Consider the following 26,055-nt stretch of genomic DNA (forward strand, 5'->3'; position numbering starts at 1 on the left):
TAAGTTTTAGAATTAATCTACTTTTGAAGAGATACTCAACTTTATCTATAAGAAAGTAAATAAACCTATGCTTAAACTTAAAAGCTAGGTGGGGGATTGTTTCACATTATTTTTTAGGGCTAAGAGTCACATATGGTATAATACGATGCAAAAATAGTAAAAGAGGGAAACATAATATAATTAAGTCAGATAAAATGTATTCTTACCTTCAGAATGGACAAGTTTAACAGGGGCATACGGCTTGACGGCGTTATATTTTCCTTAACCTTCTGATCTACATGATGTCAAATGTTCTCAACACTATACTTTATTGAGAAATGACAAGAGAATGACAAAAACAAAACAACTACAAAGTATCACACAAAGTGATGTGACTTGAAATATCAACTACATCTTCGAATAAATGTCCAAACAAACAAAAATTACTTGCATATGTGAAATAAAAGTGTGAAGAGATGCTCCTACATCTGAACTGTGCTATCGACAGAGGAAGCAACAGCAGCCCACTGGTACTGAATTGACTAACAGGGCTAACAGACAGAGCTTCAGCTTTAGATGGCACTCAAAAGACCACTTAAGTTGTGTTAATGTCAAAACTGGAGCCATATAACTTCGTTGGCCAAATAAAAATGCCTTGGTGGCAAAATGTCAGATGATATTTCCATGATTGAAGGTTTCACTGGCAGTGTTCAAACTCCTGAGAGCTTCTATAGATTAGACAAAATATATTTACTCTTGGAAATTAAACACAGAGCTGATAATCTGTGCCAAGTTTTATCCAGAGTTTGGAAGGACCAGAGAGAAGTCAGTGGCAATTTGAAGTTTTGAATTGGTCCTCACAGCATCCCCACGTGGATTGAATGACAGCACTGCTTGCAAAAGATGGACACCAGCATTCAAGTACCATTTCGACACATTGTTTTAGGTTGTCATAAACCAAAATTCCATGGTAGTCAGAGATTGTATAATGATGCAAGAGCAACCTTATACTAAAAGAAAGACATATGCCACATATATTACGCACCCATCTGAAACTTGGACAGCAAGAAATATAATTCTGTTTATAATGATACGACTATATGAAGCAAAACATGTAAAAAAGAGAGTGAAATTGTAATAAGGATATTTAGCTAATATCAATAGGCTGCTCACTAATACTAAATTTTACAACCAACTACATAGACAAAAGAAAACAATGGGGCATAGATAGTTAACAGATAAAAGAACTATTGTTAGGTGTTAAGACAACTATGGGGATGGAGACTTGTATTCCAAAAAAAGTGTTATATCCAGCTTGAAACAGACACACAAAAATTCCAAGGGCAATGAAGATCAAGAGCCACTTTGAGCTGTGTTGTTGTCTACAATACAGAGACCAATTTGATACAGCTCTGAATGGTAGTCTATCCTATGCAGGCCTCATCATCTCTACGTAACTACCACAACCTTCACCCATTTCAACCAGCTTACTGTATTCAAGCTGTGGCCTCCTCCACACTTACTTCCATTATCACATTGATAATTCCTTGATGCCTCACGATGTGTCCAGTAAACTGATTTCTTCATTTATCAAGTTGTGTCATAAACTACTTTTCTCCCCCAATTCAATTCAGTACCTCCATATTTGTTATTTGATCTATTCATCTGATCTTCAACACTGTCCTATAGCATTATTTTTCAAAAGCTTCTATCTTCTTCCTGTCTGAACTGCCTATTGTCCAGTTTCACTTCCATACAAGGCTACACTACAAACAAATATCTTCTGAACAGACCTTCTAACATTTAAAATTATGTTAGATGTTAAGAAAATGCCTATTTCTTTTTTAGAATGCATTTCTTGCCACTGTCAATCTGCAATTTGTATCTTCCCTACTTTGCCCATCATCAGTTACTTTGCTGCTCAAAACTCATCTGAATCTAATTTCCAAAGCATAACGTGATTTAATTCAACTACATTCCATTACCCATGATTTACTTTTGTTGATATATTATAAGCTCTTTTCAAGACACTATCCATTCAGTCCAACTACTCTTCCAAGGTCTTCGGAACCTCTGACACAAATACAATATTACTGGCAAACCACAAAGTTTTAATTTCTTCTCTCAGAATACTAATTATCTTTCTAAGCTACTCCTTGGTTTCCCTCACAGCTTGCTTGATATACAAACTGAATAACATTGGGGATGGGCTGCAACCTTGTCTCACTTCCTTCTCAACTATGTCTTTTCTTTCATGTTCTCCAGCTCTTATACCTATACTTTGGTTTATGTAAAAGTTGTAGATAACCTTCCACTTCTCGTATTTTATCCCTACTACTCTCAAAATTTGAGATTGTACTCCAGTACACATTACCAAAACTTTCTCTAAATCTACAAATGCTATAAATGTAGGTTGGCCTTTCCTCAATCTACCTTCTAAGTCAAGTCAAAGGGTCACTGTCATTCGCAGGCTCTTACATCTCCGCGCAACCAAAATGGTCTTCCCTTAGGTCAGCTTCTATAAATAACAGATGTTAGAATTTTGCATCTCTGGCTTATTAAATTGATGGTTCGGTAGTATTACATCTATAATACCTACCTTCTTGGAGTGGAATTACTACAATCTTTCTGAAGTGTGAGGGTATTTCCTGTATCATACATCCTGCACAACCTGGTGGAATAATTTTGTCTTGGCTGGTTCTTCCAAGGATCTCAATAATTCTGAGATCACATACTCTACTCCAGGGGGCTTATTTCTATGTCTTTCAGTGCCGCCAAATTCTTCTGGAAGTGTCATATTTCCCATCACACCTTCATCTACTCTTTCTACAGAATTGTCAACTTTGTTCCACACATATTGACCCTCTATGTATTTCTTCCACCATTCAGTTTCTCCTTGTTTGCTTAGTACTAGCTTGGCTTCTGATACACTCATCAACCAGATGGAACAATATAGTGTAACGAACAATGAAATGAATATTGCAAATGTCTTGAAATAAATCTCAGTTGCCATGACTGACTACACAAAATAAAGACAGGATCCTGCAGGCCACAGCTGATCCACTTTTATGTCCATTATTTTATCAAAATTCAGCATATAGCTTACAAACGAATTGTTAAATACATAAAATTAAGTATTCTTAGCATAAAGCAGGTAACAAAACCAAGAGGTTGTAGAGGACATCTTGAAGAAAAAATTGAGATAAGGAACCAATGTCCAGAAATGTCATCCATCTTTAAGCTGCTGAGCATTGAGGTTACAGAGGCCAAGGCCTGTCACCAGAGGGCCTCTCTGGTGTCAAACACAAGTTTGTATGCTGTCAGAACACAACTAAAACCTTTCACAATCGTCCTGACAGCATACAGGAAGCTCAACACTGTTCAATGTGTCTTTGATTGTCACAAGGCACTACAGAGACCACAAAGCACAGCAATGGCACTCTTGAAAGGCAAACATAAGCATAAAAACAGTGCCGTCATTTGTAGTTTGGTTTGTATAGTCATGTTGCTTCATGAACTTCACTTAGTATGAGCAGAACAATGTGTGTGTCATTTATTTTGAAGCAAGAGGAAATGGGAACATATTATGTATCTATGGGCAAAGCTATCCAATCAGATGTCCCTACACCACTTTACTTTTGTCCTCAATGTCTGGATGAAATAGTTTCTGTCAAAGCTTGTCATAACAAAGGATGTTATGTGCAAAGCACAAACATGCCAAGATTTAAAGAGGACATGTCAAAGAGATTCACCACACACACATTCAGTAGCACATGTGCTGTGGCAAACAAACTGTAAAGCAAGTACAAAGGGATCCCAAGAGTGGTATAAGAGGAAGGAAGGTATTCATTTCCTTTTCAGTTGTGATTCTTGATGTCCCTCCACATGTGGAATTTGAGCAGTGTTAGGCAACACAACCATATTTTGCAGTGTGGGTTTTGTTCATGGACAAGGTGTCTGTCAACCGTGATGATATGTTTGATATTCATAACTGTCACATTTGTGTGGAAGAAACACTAACCACAACTACAAATGAGGTAATAAAGATAACTTCTGCATGCAGGCCACTAAAATGGTGCATCCACTCACTCCATTCTACTTGCCAAAATCCAAATTGGATTGGAAGACAATGGATTACACAAGGTGATTCAGAGCTCAATCAGCAGAAATTTTGGGATAACGGAGGTGTCCAATTCCACCCATCAACGACATCACCAATATGGTGGAAACGACCATTCATCAAAACTCCCCTACTGCTCCTACGACATCATCACGTAAACATGACAACAAACACGAAAATAGATCGAAAAACCACCAAACAGATATTCCTCCAAAAATATAATGAAATTAATGGGACAAGCGGGGGAAACTGGGGGTTTTATGGTGGGGACAAACTAAATATAAGCACACGCCACTACACAAAACGACAAAAAACACTAAAATAACAAGACCCCACAATCTTCCCAAATTCCACTACACACAAAATCCACTGGAATCGATCACTTCCCTTGACCTACATACATATATCTCAAAACTTTCACCACCACCACCACCACCACACTTAATCCTACCACAAAAAAAAAACACCTAGAAAATCAAAATTGGAATCAAACACACTACATAGGTCAACAGCAACTACCGATACCACACTAAATCTCAAAACTTTCAACCCCACCTTACAACATCTCCACATATGGCCATCCCTGGTCCGAGATGCCGGAACTTTAATAAACTTCATTTCTTCACATGACTTCAGCCAAAAAGCCGAATAGCTGATTAAATTTTATTAGGGACAACGCACTGTCCCCCATCAACGACGACAACCGAAAACTGTTGACCTTGTCAGTCATATCCATACCTACCAAAGATATAAAGCAACTTACCAAAATTCACACACAACGAACAGAAAAAAACAACAATAATGTCGAAAGAACAAAACCAAAATCGTTAACTCACTGAAAAATATTCTGCTGACAGCTCAATCACCACCGATACCACACACGTGCAGCTACCACAAAAATGAACCCCACACGCCACATAACATGCTGCCCATAAACACACCACCAGAGGGAATCACTGACAGCAACAATACACCACCTATAAACACGCCACACATGCAAAGTAAACCAAAAACATCACATAACACACAACACGTAAACACACCACCAGAGAGCACCACCGATCACATCAAAACGACACCGGAAACACGGAAGCGTCCGATCCCGCCCGTCTGCTTTGACCCATGACGTCACAAATATGGCGGAAATGACCATAAACCACGATTACAATATGGCGCGTATAAAGTCGTTACATACACATTATGACGAAAATACATCAAAAAACAAACATACACACTTTCTACAAAAAGCCTAATTATACTAACGAGACAAGTGCGGGAAGTGGGGTGTTTCTGGGTGGGGGCAAACTAAATATAAACAAATTTAGACAACCACCCCCATACAAAACCACACAAAAAGACGAAAAAAACTGACATCACAAAACTCCCCAAATACCACTAAAAACAAGATCATCTGGAATCGGACATTTCCCTTGACCTATATAGCTCAACAGCAGCTCCCGATCCTGTAAATTAGGACTAAACACTTCCCTTGGCCTATATGTCTCAATAACTACTAATGATACCAATACCAACATGCACAGCCACACATTGGGATCAAACACTTCCCTTGACCTGCGCACTGTTAATTTTATCCGTCATATCCATTCCTGAACAAAAACAACAACTGGTTAATTTTACAAAAATTACCACACAATGTACAGCGAACAACAATAAATTAACCTTAACACAAAATCGTTAACTCACTGAAACGAATTCCACTAACAATTCTGGATAATGAGCAAAAGCAAACTGAGCCCATTACACCACACAAACGAAAACCCTGAACATACCACCAGAGAGCACAACAAACCACAACACGACAACATTTACAAACATGCCACACTCCCAAACCAAACTCCGCACCGTCATGTCACACACGACAACACCCTTACGTCACGGGTCAAAGCCGACACATGGGATCGGACGTTTCTGTCGACCCACGACACCTGCAAACACTCCACTCTCACAAACTAAACTCCGCAATGTCGTGACGTCACACACCACAACAGCCTTACATCACAGGCCAAAGCTGACAGGTGGAATCGGACGCTTCTGTTGACCTAAAATTTTTACTGTGCGTTATCTGAAGAATATTGTGTATTAACCTCCAGTGATGTCAGCCTAGGACTTAGCTGCAAAGATGCAGGCTGAGGGTGAAGATATTTACACTTTGCCCAGTATCTTTGAGCATGTGAGTTGGTAAATAGCATAGTGAAGTCAGTCATGGTGCAATACTGGGAGGATGCATTTTGAGCAACATCTGTAATTGAATGAAGAGTAATGTTCACTCTATGAAAATAGATGTTTTGTATTTTTTATCACAGGGTATACTTTTATGTTAGTTCTTTATTGTTTTAGTCTATATTTTCAATCCCATGGAGAAGATGGTGACATCTGCTGTCTAGTGCCCACAATTTAAACACTTTAATGGTCATTCTGCAAATCCTGCACGTGGTTAAACTTTGAAGAGCTTTAGAAGGCATCTTAGAAACAAATTTAAAAGAGTAGACCATGCTTGTAACAGTAACTCAAATATGCTAAGCAGCGTCAAAATTAGAGAGGCCACTGGGAGTAGCAAATACAGACCCTTTCAAAGAAGTTCTACTAGCAGTGGGTATTCAAACTCATTATCTGCCTTATTCCTTTCAGTGCATAAGTGTTAGTAATGGGTGATTGTCACGTCATACCTCCCGAACATCTTTGGTTAAACCTTCTGTAAGCCACACCAGGGGTTAGAAATTGTTGCCATTATCTACAGGCAAGAAAAGAATGGAAATACATCCACTTGAGCAGATCTGTCTTTAATTTGTCCTGCCTCAATCTGCTAATGGCACATAGACAGACAGTTGATGTGGTATACAATGTAAGGATACAATGTAATCATTGAGTAACCAAAAAGCATATGAACACAGTTCTGTCATACTTCACCTTATTATAACCTGTCTCTACAGATAACACTTTGATTACGTATTCCTCAGGAAGTTTCATTGGAGAAGCTATGAGAGTCAGCAGGCTTCCCTTAAGCTCATAGCGATATTTTTTTACTCCACTGCCACTAATAAAGTTACTGAAAAATAAGAGATATTAGGTTTTAATTAACATTGCAAGAATTTGTTGTAATGATGACTTTAAAAAAAAAAAACATAGTTATCTGCAATTATATTTTAAGCAAAAAATGGAATATGTATTATAATAAGGTGAAACAATAAGAGTTTCACAAATTTATCACAGAAACAAATACATAAAACTACTTTCAAATATCTGCACATCAGGCCAGAAATTACAACTGTCAGACATTATTAACAGAGGATTAAAATAGTGCATTTACAAGTGAGAATTCAGTGTCTGCTATTATTATACTGAGCAATGGAAAATTCAGGATGGAATGCAAGAATATTAAGAAAAGGAAAGTTGCTACTCCCCCTATAGAGGAGATGCTGAGTCTCATATAGGTTTTGCCTATCTGCGACTCAGCATCTACACCATACAGTGAGTAGCAACTATCCTTTTCATAATATTATTATTATTATTATACTAGGAAGTCATGGATAAAATATAAATAATGGAAATAGTAAAAGTAACCGTTCACCATACAGTTGAATCACTCGGTAGCCAGTGGGCGCATAAACACAACTGAAATATTGTCCAAGTCTCTAACAACATTTCATTCCTGCAGACAGTATATTTGTAGAATTAACATCCCTGAGCAAAAATATTCTGATAAACTGGAGGACTAGTGATTAATTATTTTTGTTGTTTTGCATTTTTTTCTTCAATATCTAGTGACTTTCAACTCCCTGCCTGATGTTTACTGGCAACTTATTACAGTTTTGCACTAGAGTACAAAACTATAACATTCAAGTGTGAGACTCCCTAGGCTGCTGAAGAGGCTCCTGCAAGATGTCTGGTTACCAAGTTTACACAAATTGTAACTGAGCGCTTTTGTAGAATTAATACCTGCACCTTCCCAGATCATCCCAACAAATGAGTGAAAGTATGTTAGTATCCCTACCTGCAGATCAGTGCAATGAAAGAAACTAACAGGTACTTAGATGACAGAATTGAGTTTCGTGGTTAATTTATCCCCTTTTTGGTGTCATTTCGGAGTATTATCCTCCTGGAGGGTGGAGCTTCACATACACTCATGCTCATAAATTAAGGATAATTGCAGAATGTGGTGCCACACAACGTGGCACTACACAAAACTGGCGTTAATAGCAAAGGCACATAGGGAACACACACAACATAGATCTGTAAGTCCACGGTATTGGTGATAAGTTGAGAAAACTGTTCCGAAACACACTGCCACAAAACACCACTGTTTCCTGCACATGTACTCCAATATCAATATGGGATATGATCACCATGCACACATACACAGGCCACACAATGGGTTGGCACACTCAAGATCAGGTGGTCATGTGGCTGCTGAGGTATAGCGTCCCATTCTTGTACCAGTGCCTGTCGGAACTCCTAAAGTGTCATAGGGGTTTGAAGACGTGCAGCGATACGTCGACCGAGAGCATCCCAGACTTGCTCGATGGGGTTTAGGTCTGGAGAACATGCAGGCCACTCCATTCGCCTGATATCTTCTGTTTCAAGGTGGTACTCCACGATGGCAGCTCGGTGAGGCCGTGCGTTATCATCCATCAGCAGGAAGGTGGGACCCACTGCACCCCTGAAAAGGTGGACATACTAGTGCAAAATGATGTCCCGACACACTTGAGCTGTTACAGTTCCTCTGTCAAAGACATGCAGGGGTGTATGTGCACCAATCATAATACCACCCCACACCATCTAACCACGACCTCCAACAGGTCCCTTTCAAGGACCTTGTGGGGTTGGCATCTAGTTCGTGGTTCATGCCAGATGAAAGCCCGGTGAGAATCACTGTTCAGACTATACCTGGACTCGTCCGTGAACATAACCTGGGACCACTGTTCCAATGACCATGTACTGTGTTCTTGACACCAGGCTTTACAGGGTCTCCTGTGACCAAGGGTCAGTGGAATGCACCTTGCAGGTCTACAGGCAAATAAACCATGTCTGTTCACTTGTCTGTAGACTGTGTTTCTGGAGACAACTATTTCAGTGGCCGCGGTAAAGTCCCGAGCAAGGCTACCTGCAATACCCCGTGGCCATCTGAGGGCACTGATGGTGGGATATCAGTCTTCTTGTGGTGGCATACACTGTGGATGTCCCGTACTGTAGGCCTGGACACGTTTCCTGTCTGCTGGAATCGTTGCCATAATCTTGAGATCACACTCTGTGGCACACAGAGGGGCCCATGTTATGACCTGCTGTTTTTCACCAACCTCCAGTCGCCAACCCTCATAACGTCATCAATATGTGTTCTTTGAGCCATTTTGAACACACAGTCACCATAAGCACGTCTGAAAACATCTGCACACTTACTCGCTGCACCATTCTCTGACATGCACCAACACACCTCTGCGTATGTGGACTGCTGCCAGCGCCACCGTACAACGACCGCACGTCATATGCACCGCATGCTCATACCCCGAGGTGATTTAAATCCGCAAACCGTCCACCAGACTGTTGTTTCACCTTGTAGCAGCATTACCCTTAACTTATGAGCATGAATGTATTTAGCCTAATACAGTTCATGCCAATTGATCTCTACTTCTGGTAACTGTAAGTAATTTTTATTTGTTTCTGATTGTACAATGTGAGCTTTTTAAGATTAATTACGCTGCTGTTTGTGAATAAGAGGAGAGCTTGTCCTCCAATGTCCCACGTAACACACTTCTGCAGATCAAGAACAGGAATGGGCCCCTCACTCTGAATTTAGCATTACTCCTGTGATATCATTAGCAAATGTTACAGGCTCCACCAATGCAAAGGAAAGGTCTTTAAAGCCATACTGTTTTCGTTTTCCTAAAATAATTTCATGATCTACACAATTAAAGGGCTTCACAACTTCACAGAAAATTCCAATATGGTAATTCTTCTTGTTCATTTTTACCACAGCTGAGTTCATGAGGCATTGCTTTCTCAGTAGAGAATCATTTACAGAAGGCAAACTGAGCTCTGCTAACAGGTTATTTTCAGAGAGTGGTTCAACATTCTGTTGTAGTTTACTTCCTCGGATATTAAAAAAAAAAGAAACACAGAAAGAAGGGAGACAGATCTGTATCAGAGGTCACTTGCTTATCTCCAGTTTTATAAATGACTGATCCTATCACATTATTGACACCTTTGGGTAATACACCTTGAGTCAACAATTGGTAGCAAATGTAACTCAAGGGTAGCATTACCATGTCACTGCAAGATTTTAGTACTTTATATCTGATTTTGATGATACTTTTTTTTTGTCCCTGTAATTTTACCTACTGTTAGAAAAAAAGAATAAAATCACTGAATTTAGTTACATATACAGAGTTGACATATTTCAAAAAAGTACTAAAATTCTGTTCTTCACATACATACAACGTATAACGTCATATAAGCATCACCATATGCCGTATGGTGTGTGATGTAACTATGTTGTGTATTGTATTTGAGCATGAATGTATTTAGCCTAATACAGTTCATGCCAATTGATCTCTACTTCTGGTAACTGTAAGTAATTTTTATTTGTTTCTGATTTTACAATGTGAGCTTTTTAAGATTAATTACGCTGCTGTTTGTGAATAAGAGGAGAGCTTGTCCTCCAATGTCCCACGTAACACACTTCTGCAGATCAAGAACAGGAATGGGCCCCTCACTCTGAATTTAGCATTACTCCTGTGATATCATTAGCAAATGTTACAGGCTCCACCAATGCAAAGGAAAGGTCTTTAAAGCCATACTGTTTTCGTGCCACCTCTGGTGGCAAATGTGGCAAATGCTGATGTCTTGAGAGAGAGAGAGAGAGAGAGAGAGAGAGAGAGAGAGAGAGAGAGAGAGGTGTTTTTTTTTTTGTTTTTTTTTTTAAGTAAGTAATTTTTGTTTTGGTTTTATTCTATAGTAAGTGTGATGTACGTATGTTTTATATGTATGGTATTTTGGTTGTTCTGTTTTATATTTATGGAATTTTGTTGTTTCAACTGATCTACTGAATATGTGGGTTTTTGAGTTGTTGGAGTTTTGGTTTCAGTGGTGTTTTGTGAGTCATGCAGGTGTGTGAAGTTCGTGATTGTGGTTGTTTGGTAGCTGTTTGCCAGTACATAATGAGAGCTGCATTTGAGCTATATAGGTTGCAGGAAATGCCTGATTTCTCTTTTCGGAATTGCAGATGTTGGTATTGTGGGCTCCATTTGAGCTATATAGGTCGGGTAAGGTGTACGATTCCTGTTGCTTTTGTGGCTGTCGCATTATGCCTACTTTCATTCACTGCTTTCGTATGGTATCATATTCTGGGGTAATTCATCATTGAGTAGAAAAGTATTCATTGCTCAAAAACGTGTAATCAGAATAATTGCTGGAGCCTACCCACGGTCATCTTGCAGACATCTATTTAAGGATCTAGGGATCCTCACAGTATATATATTCACTTATGAAATTTGTTGTTAATAATTCAGCCCAGTTCAAAAGTAATAGCAGTGTGCATAGCTATAACACCAGGAGAAAGGATGATCTTCACTATGCAGCATCAAAAGCCTGACAGATAGTCAACCAACATTTAAAAATAAATTAAAAGAATTTCTAGATGACAACTCCTTCTACTCATTGGCTGAATTTTTAGATATAAATTAAGGGAGGGGAAAAAACTAACTTAAGCATTAGTGTCATGCAATATTTTGTGTAATGTAATATCTTGTACAGACATCTTTCATTAACCTGACACGTTCCACATCATTACGAAGTGTCGTATTCATGATCTATGGAACAAGTATTAATCTAATCTAATCTAATCTGTCTTAAGTTGAGATTCTTTTGTTATAACATTTGTTTTGGGATGGTGCGATGCTTTGAACTGTTATATATTTTGCATGTCCCTGCCCTAAACCCCCTGTTTGTCATGATTATTACATTAGTTTCATTTTATTGTTGGAGGAAGACTTTTTGTATTGTTTGTATTTTTGTTTGTGTTCGTTAGGGTGAGTATGTAGTGACAACATCATTTTCTATATGATGGAAGCAGGTGTTTCAGCCATATTAATGATGTCATAGGTTAAAGTGGATGGGTGGAATTAGACACTTTCCAAATGCCAACAAGTCTCACTGATTGCATCCTTCTTGAAGATACTGGAAAGAATTAGGCAAGCAAGAACCATAACATAAACCTCTAAAACTAAGACACTTCAATTTCAATGTCAAAAGGGTTCTTCCACAGAACGTACTATGTATTTCTATTCACAAACCACATTAAACAAAATTTAAATGAGAAAATATCATCAACTAATATTTTCTGTCCCCTATTACAAGCATTTTGCCGAATGGTATTTTCTGTGACTTTTCAAAAGCATTTGATTGTATAGTTCACATGTTTTACAAGAGCAGCTACAATATTATGGTATTAAAAAATACAATTAACTCATTTTTATACCATGTAACTAAAAGGATGCAACGTGTTGCTTTAAAAAACTTAGGCAGTGTATACAATGAAACAGTATCTTCAAAATGGGGAACAATCACTACACATGTAGTACAGGGATCGGTGTTGGGTCTGCTTTCATTCTTGTTGTACAAATTATCCTCCATTCCATATTCAAAATGCAGAAATTTCTCTCTTCACTGATTGTTTGCCCCCCTCCCCGCCTCCCTTTTTCACTGGAATCTACCATATATCCCATGAACAAAAAAACTGGCCCAGTAGCTGAAAGAAAGCAGATGTCACACACATCCGGCCCAAGACGCTGGAGGTCATGTGTGTTGAGGCATGCCTGTGTACAAATGGTGTGTCTCTCTCTCTACTGATGAAGGCTGTGGCCAAAAGCTTTATGTAAGTGTGTTTTAATTGTGTCTGTCTGCAACATAACATATCTTCTTTACGATAGGTAACAATTTGTCTTTTCCTACAATGTTGATGTTCCATCTACAAGAAGGGTGGTAGAAGTGTCAATTAAACTATGTGTGGTATTCTTGAGATATATTTATTGGTGGATCCTATCTCATATTCTGAGCTAAAATGTAACCATATATCTCAAATATAATGACCTTCTCCATGACAACCGGCATGGATACTGGGAACCTCAATCCTATGAAAGCTTACTCAGTTTTTCCACAAGGCATTGACATAGATACAGAATTCCTTGATTTCTGAAAAGCATCTAACTCAGTAAATCTACACTGGGAAGTGCGTTGGGGCGAAGAGGAACATTCAGATAAAATAGCACAGATGAATAAACTCAAATCATATGTTGCCAGAATGCAGTATCATTACCAATAGAATGATCTATTTGTAATATATACATACTTATACATCAAGCAAAACAGTGCTGGTAACTCACAAAAAGATGTGTTCTCTAATATGTATAAATGTTACTGAAATTATTAATATCCTGAGTAAAATGGAAATTGTCTACAGATGGATTAATGATTACATAAGCAGACATACTGCTGAAAACCCATTACTACTGAACAAAAATTACCGTAACAAAGTTAAAAGAATAAAAACTAAAATTGTACTCTTTCTAAAAGGCCTACACAGTAATATTACTAACAGTCTGCAAAATGTAAGTCACACCTCTTTTCTATCAATCAGTGACTCAAATGTGAGACAATTACAAAAGCCAGTCGTCATGTGTGTAACATATAGCAACAGACTGGTTTTGGCACTTACCTAGCTGTGCGAGAAACTGGTTGAAGAATGTGCATATCTGCAACAGAGATGTGAGTTTTATGAAAATCGAAAAAAATCTTGTTACCATAATCGGGCTGCTAAAACGCTGCTTACCGACAAATTCATCTGTGATTTCAACTCCCCTTAGGGCAGCAGAGCAGGGAATACATATCATACAACATTTGCTAATTGCTGGCTCATACTTCTTCCTATACTTCGTCTAATAACAGAAGAAATTGTGGTTACAGTAGTCAACAGTCAGTAAAAAACTGAAAAATACAAACTGCATTGTTTATGAACCTAAAAACGATTATACACTACGTAGAACAGACCTGAAGTAGATGGTAAAAAACATTGTATTCTATCTCATCTGGCGACATTTTCTTGTTCATAAATCCCTTTCGATGAAAATCATGTCGACTTCAGACTCCGCTTATCACTGCGGCATCACTCACTACATACTCTTTCTTTCCGTTACCCTGTCAACAACTTCTTACCACCTTGAAACAGCTGCTGTATGGACATGTCACTGCAGCCAACAAAATATCATTGAGTCACGTGAGCTTTGAGATTGTGTACTATTTGCGCATTGCGATGGTGTAGCATAAGCAGCTAAAACGTCACGGTTGTGAGTCACAGTTTTCATTTTATGCGAGTGACAGGTGTGGTTGACTGACGAGACGAAGGAAACTTATATTGTTTTATGTATATGTGTTAATTGCTGCATAATAATTAAGAAAAATGTTTTCGAGTGGTCCCAATTACACAAAACTGAAAACACACCTACGATTAGCTATCAACAGATTAAAACTGTTGGAAAAGAAGAAAACTGAATTAGCGCAAAAAGCAAGAAAAGAAATAGCCGATTACCTAGCTACAGGGAAAATAGAACGTGCCAAAATAAGAGTAGAACACATAATTCGCGAAGATTATATGGTAGAGGCAATGGAGGTTGTAGAAATGTATTGTGATTTACTTTTGGCGAGATATGGCTTAATACAGCAGATGAAGTAAGTAAAACAAGATTTAGCACTTGAATGCACTCTGTATCATAAAATTTAAGGTTCTATACAGCATTAGTTTTAACTCACTACTGGAAGGACGTGTGACGTAGCAGAAATGTTATACAGTTTATGACCTTAAGTATTTTAGCTCACTCATTTCCGCTTTCGCGCTAAATGCTATCTCGCACGCTGTCAACAGACTTTTATTTTAAATTGCATTTATATCTAGTAGATTTTTGCCGTAACATTTATGAAACGTCAGTACTGTTTTGCACAGGGAATCTCATCTTCCGTTGCTTGCCCAAAACATTTATTACTGTTAAATCGTGAAACAGCACATACATAACACTGGCTCAAACTGGCCTGCATCAGATGGGATCCTCAATATGTACACCAACCAACAGTCCAAATTTTCCTTAACATAAGCTGGATGAGATAAAAACAGGAATAATTATTCTTTGCTGTCCACATGAACTCACACTCATCTTCATATTTTACCGTTTCGCTTTTGCAGTGTCCACCTTGTACTCACTCATCTACAATATCTTACTACTTCGTAGTTTAAGGCAGATATTGTCCTTGTTTTGTTGTAATTGTAATTAGGTTGCCTTATATCTGCTAACACACACATTGTTTTCACTGAAAAAGTCGCAAGCCTCCCTCACACTCGCTGAGGCATTTGTTTACAGTTTGTCAACTGAATCATGTTTTACCATGGGTTAACTGTCATACACAAACATCACTACATTGCCACCCACTGCTGATACCATTTCTTTTACACAGGTCCACGTAATAGAAACAAGGGGTCACAGAACCTATTCCTGAGGTAAATCAAACTTTACTAGCTGAAAATTTGAGCCTACATATGCAACATTGCCACTTATTTTATACTTTCCTTCTCTTTTTTACTGATTTATGTTAACAACAAGACATTTTCTGGGAAGAAGACATTTTTAATGCACTATAACATGAAAAATATACTATGCTAACTTCCACTTAACAAATGTTTATTATGTCAATGTTCTTAGACAATATTGGGAAAAGAAATCTTCCTCTCTTGATGTCTTGATATACATCAGTTTTCAATACAGTATCATTGTACAGAATGTCTTGTACATAAGAAGCTTGAGAAAAATGGAACATTGTCATTTTTGCTTTATTATAATTACAGTCCTTGATCACATTGTTTATTTGTAATCAAATTATTAATTGAGATTGGTAACGACTATCTTCAGACCTAGAAAATACAGAGCTTTCAAAAAAAAAATGTTGACTACTTTGAGAGGTGGAAGTACTCATTGGAGCAAGACAATAAGTCCAATAAATATGGGTCCAGGAATGCATACTTTCTGCGATAAACAAAAATGCACCTCTTTACACTGTCACAAAAGGAATGATGCGTTGTTTGAAGAATACCTTGTTGTTGTTATACCTGCTGGCATGCATTGAAGACGAGAACCTTTAGTGTCGGCACAGTGTTGATTTGCGTGACATGGACCAATTCCTTCAAGTGTCCCCATAACCAAAAGTCAAGGGATTGAGGTCTGGGGAACGAGCAGTCCAAAGTTTGCCCCCACAACCCAAAAGACCCATAACTCTTGAAATTTCTGCATCAGATTTTTTGCGCACTTCGTGATGAAAGTGCACAGGTGTGCCATCATACATGAACCACACTTGTATTCGTTGCAACAATGCCACAGCCCCCAGCAAGGTAGGCAATATATTAATGAGAAGGTCCAGATAATGTACCCATTAAACCTTTGTGATAGCATGCATGGACCTATTAATCGATCACCAAGTACACCTGCCCATACGTTGATTGCGAATCGGTGTTGATGCCCTCTTTCCTGGATTCCTTGTGGATTTACATCTTTCCATACATTTTGGTTATTTTAATTCATAACACCATCTCTTGTTAACCCTGCCCCATAAGTTATTAAAATCTTGGATGTGAACAGTAGATCTGTGGCACACTTTTGCAACAGCCATTGACAGAACCGCTGTCTGCTATGACGATTCTGTGGCTGAAGGTCCTGAACACAATGTAGATGATGTGGGTACAGCAATTTTTAATTAAGTACTCCCCAGATAAGAGAGTGAGATTCTCCTTCTGGTGCTGGTGCTGGTGCTGCTGCTGCTGATCTTCGCACACTGGTCTCAGAGGTTTCTTCCACTGAACGTAGTACATGCTCCTCCATGCCAGGCATCCGGACTCTATGGGGCCATACACTGTCAGCTTTCCAAGGTGCAAGGGCACTTGCATCCCTCAGACAGTGGGAAAGTCTGCAAAATGGCTTATCAGAGGCTACTCTGCATTGTGGATATTTTTCAGCATAGAGGGCACATGCTTGGAGGCTATGTCCATTTGCTAAATCGTTGCAGAATATCATATCTGTCACTTCACTTGCCAAATACTAAGCTTCTGTTGCTAATGAGGGGTGGAAGAGAGAAAATGTAAACATACTACATCATTTGTATGTACAAACAGCACGATAATAGTAAACACATAAGTAAATCCACATTTGAAAGAAGGTAAAACACCATGAGATGTACCCAGGGTGTCAAGTGCTGCACATTAAGGCACACAAACACGATGAAAACTAATGTAGCCTACAACACGTCTTGAACCACACAACTCACTGCAGACCACCTAATGATAGGTAGAGTGCTGTGAGTAAGACATCATATTACCCTGGCGACACATTTGATGAAGTGCCAGAGCAATGATTGTTCTAATACCTGTAACCAAGGATTGCACAGCTCTTCCTATAAACAGGTGTTTATCTCAGAAAGTACGTGTTTCTGGACCCATGTTTACTGGACTTATTTTTCTTGTTTTGATGAGTATTACCATCTCTGAAAGTATTCAACACTTTTCTTTGAACACCCTGTGGCATAAGCACTGCTACTGCCACCCTCATCTGTAGAAGTCTCAACTTTTACTGTAATGCTTGCCTTCTCCTCAGTCATTATTTCAATTAGTTGGACATTAGTGGAAGACTCATGCTCTTAGATACTGGTGTGAGTGGCAGAAGTTGTGGCAACACTGAGGTCAGAATTGGCTGGAGAAATGCTCATACCTGTTGAACAGTCAGTTTTCTGCCTCTGAACCACTATATAGAGCTATGGCAAGCTTTCCAGGTAGGACACGTGTCCATAACTTTTCTGACTCGATTGTTGAACTTTCATTGAGACTTTCTGTAGTAGTTTCTAAGGATCTAATGGTCTTATACCCCATGTTCTAAAGCCAGAGGTGATGTTACTCGGCATATTTTCCACTTTCTCCAGTGCTTCCTTCCATTTTCTTGGAAAATGAACACTTGGCAGGCAGTCCTTGCACAGTTTTCTCCAGTTCATTAAAACAGCCCTGGGTCTGAATACAGCAACATTCAGGGGCGGAGTAAGATGCGTAGAATTCAGAGGCAGTGTTATACAAACAATCTCGTAATCATGATACAGCCTTATCACTTCCTGAGAGAAATGGCTGAGAAAATTGCTTCCCATACAGCTTTTCTTCTATCAAACCTTCTTAACTATGGTGAACGTTTGTTCACAAATCATTCTTCAAATAATGGCTTGTCAAATCTACCAGATTTGCTTACTGCATTGTCTGAACCCTCAATATCACGAAGTTTGGTGGAGACTTGTGCCCCCCACTCTTATAGACAGCAAAAAGTGGGAGAATTTCTCCATTTTCGAATACAATAAACATTACACTGGTTGCCAGTTTGATGGGATTACATTACATTAGATTAGATTCCATTTTCATTCCATGGATCCAAAAATGAGACTATTCTCGTGAGTGTGGTACATGTCAGTAAGTATAACATGAAACATCTGAATATAATACTCACTATCCTGGTCATTTGTCAGGAGTTCGTCAAAATAGGTGAATACATTACAATAAACTGGAACTGCTAATATTTACAGAATTAATACACTGGCAGAATGAAACATAGTTATGCATTTTTAATAAATTTATTAAACACAAAATACCTAATCTTGACTGTTGTGACCAAATGCTATCAAAATTGAAATCTAACATTTTTATTTAAGATGGTCTAACAGTCCTTGTTAAGATATTCATCTATAGAGTAGAAGTAGTTGCCTATGAAACATTCTTTCAAACTGTGCTTAAACTGTGTTCTATCTGAAATCCAGTTTTAATAGTTACTGGCAATTTATTGAAAATGTGTGTTCCTGAATATATGACCCCTTTTTGGACCAAGGTAAGTGATTTTAGGTCTCTATGTAGATTGTTCTTATTCCTAGTATTGATAGTGTGTGTTGAGCTATTAGTTGGAAATATGTTACTTGCAACAAATTTCATTGAAAAGCAGTGGTTAGAATACAAAGTTCCCTGAACAGGTTTCTACAAGATGTTCTTCAATTTACCCCACAAACGGTTCTTAGTACAAGCTTTTGCATGCTAAAAACTTTTGCTCAGTTTGATGAGTGACCCCAGAACATGATCCCATATGACATAACAGAATGAAAATGAGCAAAGTATGTAAGTTTTTTTTATTTATATCTATTGCAAATACAGTCTCGTTTAGATGCTTCAACAATCCTGTGGTGTGCTCTTCCCAACTTAATTTATTATTGAGGTGTAATTCCAGAAATTTAACAAAGTCAACCTCTTCTATCTGCACGTCATCATATGTTATGCACAAAAATGGAAGGAAATTTCTTGCAGGTTCTGAACTGCATAAAGTGGGTCTTTTCAAAGCTTAATGACAGTGTATTAGAGTTAAGCCATTTATTAATGTCAGTGAAAATTTGATTAGCAGCCATTTCTAAATCTGGACTTGACTTTCTACTTATTGCAATGTTTGTGTCATCTGCAAACAAACAAAAACTTTGCATCTGGCATCGTATCATGCGAGAGGTCATTACTGTACACAAGAAAAAGCAAACAACCCAAAATGGAACCTTGAGGAACACTACATGTAATTAATTTCCAGTCAGATGAAGACTGACTGCTTGCAGCACTGATATTTTGCAACAGCACACTTTGTTTCTTGTTAGTCGTCCTGTTGTAATCTCATTCTGGATGTTGACATGCTCTTGTTTCATTGACCCTGGAAGCCCCAAGATCATCTGTGAAATTTGTCTCATTGTAAATTAGTGATCTCTCTGAACAAATGTCTTTCAAATTAGCTACAACATTTTTAAAGTAAACAATGAGGCATTTTTTATCAATAGCAGCCCTTGAGTCTTCACATTTTTGGATAAACAGAATCTGAGATTAAGATTTTCATACTTGAACTTGTTCAAATGACGTACATAAAAATCAAGAAAAGTTTTTACCTTATCCCTAGAATGACCACTTTCAATGGGAAATAATGCATTGCACAAATAAAACTCCCTTCTACAATTAATTTTTCATATTCCTCATTTAAAACTTGGTGACCTCCATGTTTCCTGTCTGCCGCCAGTAGCTGAGTGGTCAGTGTGACAGAATGTCAATCCTAAGGGCCCAGGTTCGATTCCCTGCTGGGTCGGAGATTTCCTCCGCTCAGTGACTGGGTGTCGTGTTGTCCTAATCATCGTCGTCTCATCCTCATCAACGCGCAAGTCACTGAAGTGGTGTCAAATTGAAAGACTTGCACCCGGCAAACGGTCTACCTGACGGGAGGCCCTAGTCACATGACATTCACATTTATTCCATGTTTCGTATTAAATTTTTCACTTACCCCATTTCCCAGTGTTGGTTTTGGAACACTATTTTCCTCACCATTTTTCTTAAGATTTTGCCACTTCTCCTACACTCTGCAATAGCCTTTTTCATTGCATCTTCTTCATTTTTAAAGAGCCCAGTGCTCCCAGTAACCTTTTTATACATTCTGACTGTGTCCTGTTTCACCCCTGAAAACAGTAATCAGTTAAACAAATCAGTCTCATGAATAAATTAACAGCAAACGTATCACAAAAATTTGAGTTCAACAAAACCTCAGTGTCAGGTCTGAGATTGTTGGTTAGTTTCAGAATTGTGTTAACATTCTTCAAAGCTGTGGAGGAGGTTTGTGAAGGTATCACATAGTTTTCCTTTTCCAATTTGGAAAAAAATAAAATAAAAAAAATCTGTGGATTACTTGGCAACAAAATTGACTTAAAATGCAATGTATCTGCCTTATTAAACCATGATGGGCAAACTAAGTGCAGAGATTAACTTCAGAATGAATCAGCAGATGTCAGCAGCAACAGAATAGCAAAGGTAATACAATGTCCCACATCTCCTGTTTTACCCCACTCTCAGCAATGAGATAAGTCAAAACTACGCCATGGACAGTCAAAAATAGTTCAAAAGTGTTTATTGAAGCAATAGCAATGCAAATTAAAGTTGCAGGTAGGAAAGTGTTTCATGTTATTTCTGTAACAGTCACCCAGTACACAAATACACGTAAACAGTTAAAAAGGAACTATAAATGCTTCCAGAAAACCTGTAAATCCATCCCCCTATATAATTATTATGGGGGCTCTAATAATAATCCTCATCATCTCGGCCTTTTCCCAGGTCATTTGGGGGTCGGCGTTGCTTTGTTGGCTCCTTCTCTTCCATAATTGCCTATCCAGTGCTTCTTCACTGAGCCATGCTTTCTCATGTAGGTCTCCTGCTACCTCGTCTATCCATCTCAGTTTCGGTCAGTTGGGGGCTCTATTATTATATATTAAAAGGTAGTTGTCTCACAAGAAGTTTGTGTGATCTGGTCACTACGTACAATCTCATGTTAGATATATATAGCCTGACAAGATGTTTTCAGACCTGACAAACATTGATAGATCATTTAATTAATAACAGTCCTCAGTGTAGACAAACAGTGCAAGTAATAAACGCTGTAATCTCAGATCATTATTGACAAGTGATGGAAATATTAGGACTCATTGTTTGCCGTGAAATAATAATAATAATAATACTGTTATAATTTAGCACCTGAAGCTGGAAAATTTGAGTAGACTACAGATGTTACTAAAGGGAGAAGACTGGAGGGAAATTCACTAATTAAACAGCATAGAGGGGAGATGGGAGTATTTTTGATCAACCTTAGGCTACTACATACATATTGCTTGCTTCAGAAACTAAATATTGGGAATACTAAGTAATGGATCACATCAGGCATTACAACATTAAGGAATGGTCTAGAAACAGCATCTGAAAATTGCATGATAAACAAAACTAGTCAGGACACCAAGGACAAGGAGAGAGACTGCTGTAGAATAAGAGGTACCAGTTTATACCAAAATTAAATTTCAGCTTCCATCAACATTTCTAGCCTATACAGTATGTGATACGACACACTGCAGTGAATGTTGTGTGATGTGATCATTATTTGTGCAGCACATGTGTTGCCACAGGAATGATACGATAAGCAGCAAGACAAAACAGGCTGCAATAGACTCATGAGTGTCACGTCGCTAGCAGCCTCATCATGGACAACTTTCAAATATCTCACATATTTACTCGAGACTGGAAATAGGTGTGGCTCTCTTTCCAGTATTAAAAATGATTTTGATATGTTACCTATATTTGGTACACAGCATTGTCTAGCTCAATTGCGCCAAATGTAAACTGGCCAGCGACGTTATTTTTACTGCAACATTTTCAAAATATGTGCTGTGTTTTATTTAATTTCAAAACATCACAATAATAGTGGGAAATAGCAAAAAGAAAAGCAGTTTATTATGAAGCTGTGATATCAGACCATAAGCTTCCTCAAAATTGAAGTAGAAAGATTGCATAGCGGAGAACACATGAGGGATCTCGAGACAGTGGTTTTTAATGTTTTACATGAAAAGTGAGAGTTTTGCTGAGAAACTAACTACAGAGGAGGATGCATTGCTTCATCTACATAAAACAGGTTTTTTAGGTACATCGGATGACTTGGAACTTTCCTTTCCATGTGTTATACAATGCAGTAGTATGGAGCAACCAGCTCTCTGTGTTGTGCATGGTTATACAAAAGAGAATCATATTGATATTGTATCACTCTTGTCCCTCTGTGAACCAGTTCAGTCACTCCATATATGTTTCTACGTGCTTCACTAATGTGGATTGCTTCTGCATTGTATCATGAGTCGCATCACATATCGTATCGCCTCAGTGAGAACTACACCTAATTTTGCACTTCCCTACATAAATGAGAATAGGAAAGCTTCTGATAGGAAAGATGGCAGTAATATAATTTTGGATAAAGACAGGAAAGAATGTAGATATCCAAATGATATTAGCATATTTTTAATCAACATTAGTTTGAAGGAGTGGAAAAACTCATAAAACATTCTAACAGATCCCAAAAAGCAAGAAATTTGAGTACTTCCTATTCTACGTAATATATTTTTCTGCTGTCAGCAAATGAATCTAAGCTTACAAAACTAATACATACTCTGAAAATCAAAAACAGGGAAGGACTTGGTGGAATACCTTCTTCTGTAGTAAAGTACTGTGCTTATTGTATCTGTGACAGATTTGATAAGCTAAACCAGGGAGAATGAGATATTTCTTAAATGTTTGGAAAAAAAGTGAAATTGGTTCCATTTATAAGGTGGTGATAAAAAATCTTACAAACTATAGGCCAATTACCATCACATCTATCTCATCTAAAATTATAGAAACTGTCTTGAAAGATAGAATATTACATTTTGTAGAGAAGAATGACATACTCACAGAAGCACAGCATGGTTTTAGAAATTTTTTGGCGCATGAACAAAATAAATGTAATGACATTCATCTACATCCATCCTCTGTATGCTTAGGAGGAGAGACAGACATTGAACATAGTTAAATATGTAACAAAAATAAATAAAAAGCCTTAATAAATTACGTAAATGGGCAGCCTGTTGCCACATTTTCCTCTGCTGAGAGAAGGTACAATAATTGTAAAACTGACTCTTTCCATATCACACGGCTGAATCACAACTACGATTCAAGGAATGAGCAAATAAATAACTAACTAACTAGTCACTGTGAAGTGAATCAAGCAGAGGGCAATGTTCCCATTGGTCCATATACTTCATCAGAGTTTCTTCCTGTGACATTCGTGTACACAGTGTGGCTAGAATAACTGCTTAAATGCCTATTTACTTATTGTAATTAGTCTGCTTGTTTTCACTGTCCAGAACACATAAGCAAGCATATCATATTCCTATATTTCCCAGTTATTACTCATAGGATACTTATCATTCACTTTCAGGTGTGTGTGTGTGTGTGTGTGTGTGTGTGTGTGTGTGTGTTCAGGTGTTTCCAGTATTTCTGTAATGATATCCTATGACTCTTCTGCTTCAGCCACTAAAATCACTAGTGCTGACACCACTCACCTGGGTGTCACACACTTCCAACATTACTGACTTGTCATCACAATTAGCCACAAAAATCTTCTGCTCAGCATACATTAAAATACAAATACCAAAGTAATCACTATCAACACTTACATCTTCCACAGAACATTCAGAGTTAAACATTTTTACTAAAACACATTCTTCACATTCATAAGGAGCCATAGTATGTTTCTTAACACCATACATATGTTTAATTATAACATCTTGAAATTTATTTTCAAAATTAGTTGCTTTAACAGGATAGTCATATACACTCTCATCATCACACTCCTCTTAATCTGAATTTGTTATTGCTTGGTCATGAAAATTATTTACTTCCTCCACACTTTTCCTGTTTCTGGTTACTATGGTTTCTGTTCTTACCATTGTTATAAATATTGTGTTTCCTTCTGTCACCATTCTGCCTATTTTGCTGGTTGTGTTGAGATGATCCCCCATTATAATTGTTGTTTCTGTTGTAATATGAGTTATTAACCTTGTCGTCTTCCTCAAAAGCTTTGTCAAGTTTATCATTGTGTTAAAAAAAAATCTCTAATGAATCATCAGGACCACAGGCATAGCCTCAATGAGCTCTCATTGGTAGACATCTTTTCAAGGTGTCAATAAGAATAAGAACATCTAAGCGTTTTTCCAGGTGAGCGGGCTTACGTAACTGTACCTACTACCATTTGAAAATGTTGTTCTGATGCCCGCCTGTTTACTTTCATACCAGAATTTATCCAAAACCATCTGTTTGAATTCATTAAATGTTATGTTTGGCCTTACATTTTGATTAGCCTATGTCAGTGCTTCACCATGAAGGAAACATTTGGCTATTTTAATTTTCACAGAATCGGGCAAGTTTAAAGGAAAACTACCTTTACATTGCCATAGGTAGTCCAATCCAAGTGTATTTTAAAATACCCAGGAGAGTATTTAAGAGAGAAATTGTTACAAAATGGTCAAAATTTCTGTCAATTTGCGAATATGACATATTTGTTGGATGTGAGGTCCGCCAGTTTTGCAAAACAACCATTTTTCTCAGTACCCAAACATGTTTCGACACTACTGTGCCATCATCAGTGGGTTTTCACTTTTATTTATCCTGCAATGTTAACATTTTTGTTAAATGATTATAAAATAATGTGATATTATAATCATTTAACAAAAATGTTCACATTGCAGAATAAATAAAAGCGAAAACCTATTGATGATGGCACAGTGGTGCCAAACTATGTTTGGCTACTGAGAAAAATGGTGTTTTGCATAACTGGCAGAGAGGTCTGTTTGTTTCTACATCATTAAATCAGATGTTAACCTGTTGTAAATTTTCAAAGTCTCAGTTTTGTTGTTAAAACTGGTAATATGTGTAGTGTCCTGCAGTCGGCAGGAAAGAACTAACAATCAATTTTGAATAAACTTTATTTAAGTAAAACACCTCCCTGGTGTGTACTAATTTTCAAACTAAAGAACAACAGGAAACACAATAATTCTTTTGGTGGCAAAAGCCAGATAAAAGTTACAAGACAATGAGCTGTTGAAGGGAGGTCAGCAGCCCACCTTGCTTGTCTGTTGTGCGGGCCCTCTATCAGATAAGGGGCCGCTATGACAGTATGTCTATGAATTTGATCATTATTTAGTTTTAGTTTCTGTTCGATGAATTCACTTTCCTGCTCTATATATTCATGTATAATGTTGAATTCAGAGTTCTTTCTACCTATCTGAGCGTGAATAACATCTTCAACATTCTCCACGTGCAACCATATGTGATCAGCATCTTTGTTTACTGCCTGAATTTCAAGAGCAGTCAACTGATGTAATTGACTAAGTTTAGAAAGGGAGTTTGCTACTTGTTCCTGTGTAGCCTGAATTTTCCTTTCCATTGCCTTAACTGTGTCATTTAAATTAAC

At 37.8% G+C, this 26,055-nt stretch overlaps 2 protein-coding genes across 2 annotated transcripts in view; one reads left to right on the top strand and one right to left on the bottom strand.

Annotated features, from left to right (window-relative positions):
- The window catches only part of LOC126285383 (ankyrin repeat domain-containing protein 27-like), a 92,076-nt gene extending 77,707 nt beyond the window's left edge, over positions 1-14,369 (bottom strand). The window contains exons 1-4 of the mRNA XM_049984722.1: positions 14,159-14,369; positions 13,941-14,046; positions 13,827-13,863; positions 7,028-7,166 (exon numbers count right to left, since the gene is read on the bottom strand). Coding sequence (XP_049840679.1) covers positions 7,028-7,166; positions 13,827-13,863; positions 13,941-14,046; positions 14,159-14,218 — 342 coding nt within the window. The 5' untranslated portion in view covers positions 14,219-14,369. The remainder of the gene's footprint in view (positions 1-7,027; positions 7,167-13,826; positions 13,864-13,940; positions 14,047-14,158) is intronic.
- Positions 14,370-14,410: 41 nt separating this feature from the next.
- Positions 14,411-26,055, top strand: part of LOC126285384 (IST1 homolog) — a 38,239-nt gene continuing 26,594 nt past the window's right edge. Inside the window, exon 1 of the mRNA XM_049984723.1 lies at positions 14,411-14,836. Coding sequence (XP_049840680.1) covers positions 14,568-14,836 — 269 coding nt within the window. The 5' untranslated portion in view covers positions 14,411-14,567. The remainder of the gene's footprint in view (positions 14,837-26,055) is intronic.

This window comes from Schistocerca gregaria, chromosome 8 (assembly GCF_023897955.1).
Source record: "Schistocerca gregaria isolate iqSchGreg1 chromosome 8, iqSchGreg1.2, whole genome shotgun sequence".
NCBI lineage: Eukaryota > Metazoa > Arthropoda > Insecta > Orthoptera > Acrididae > Schistocerca > Schistocerca gregaria.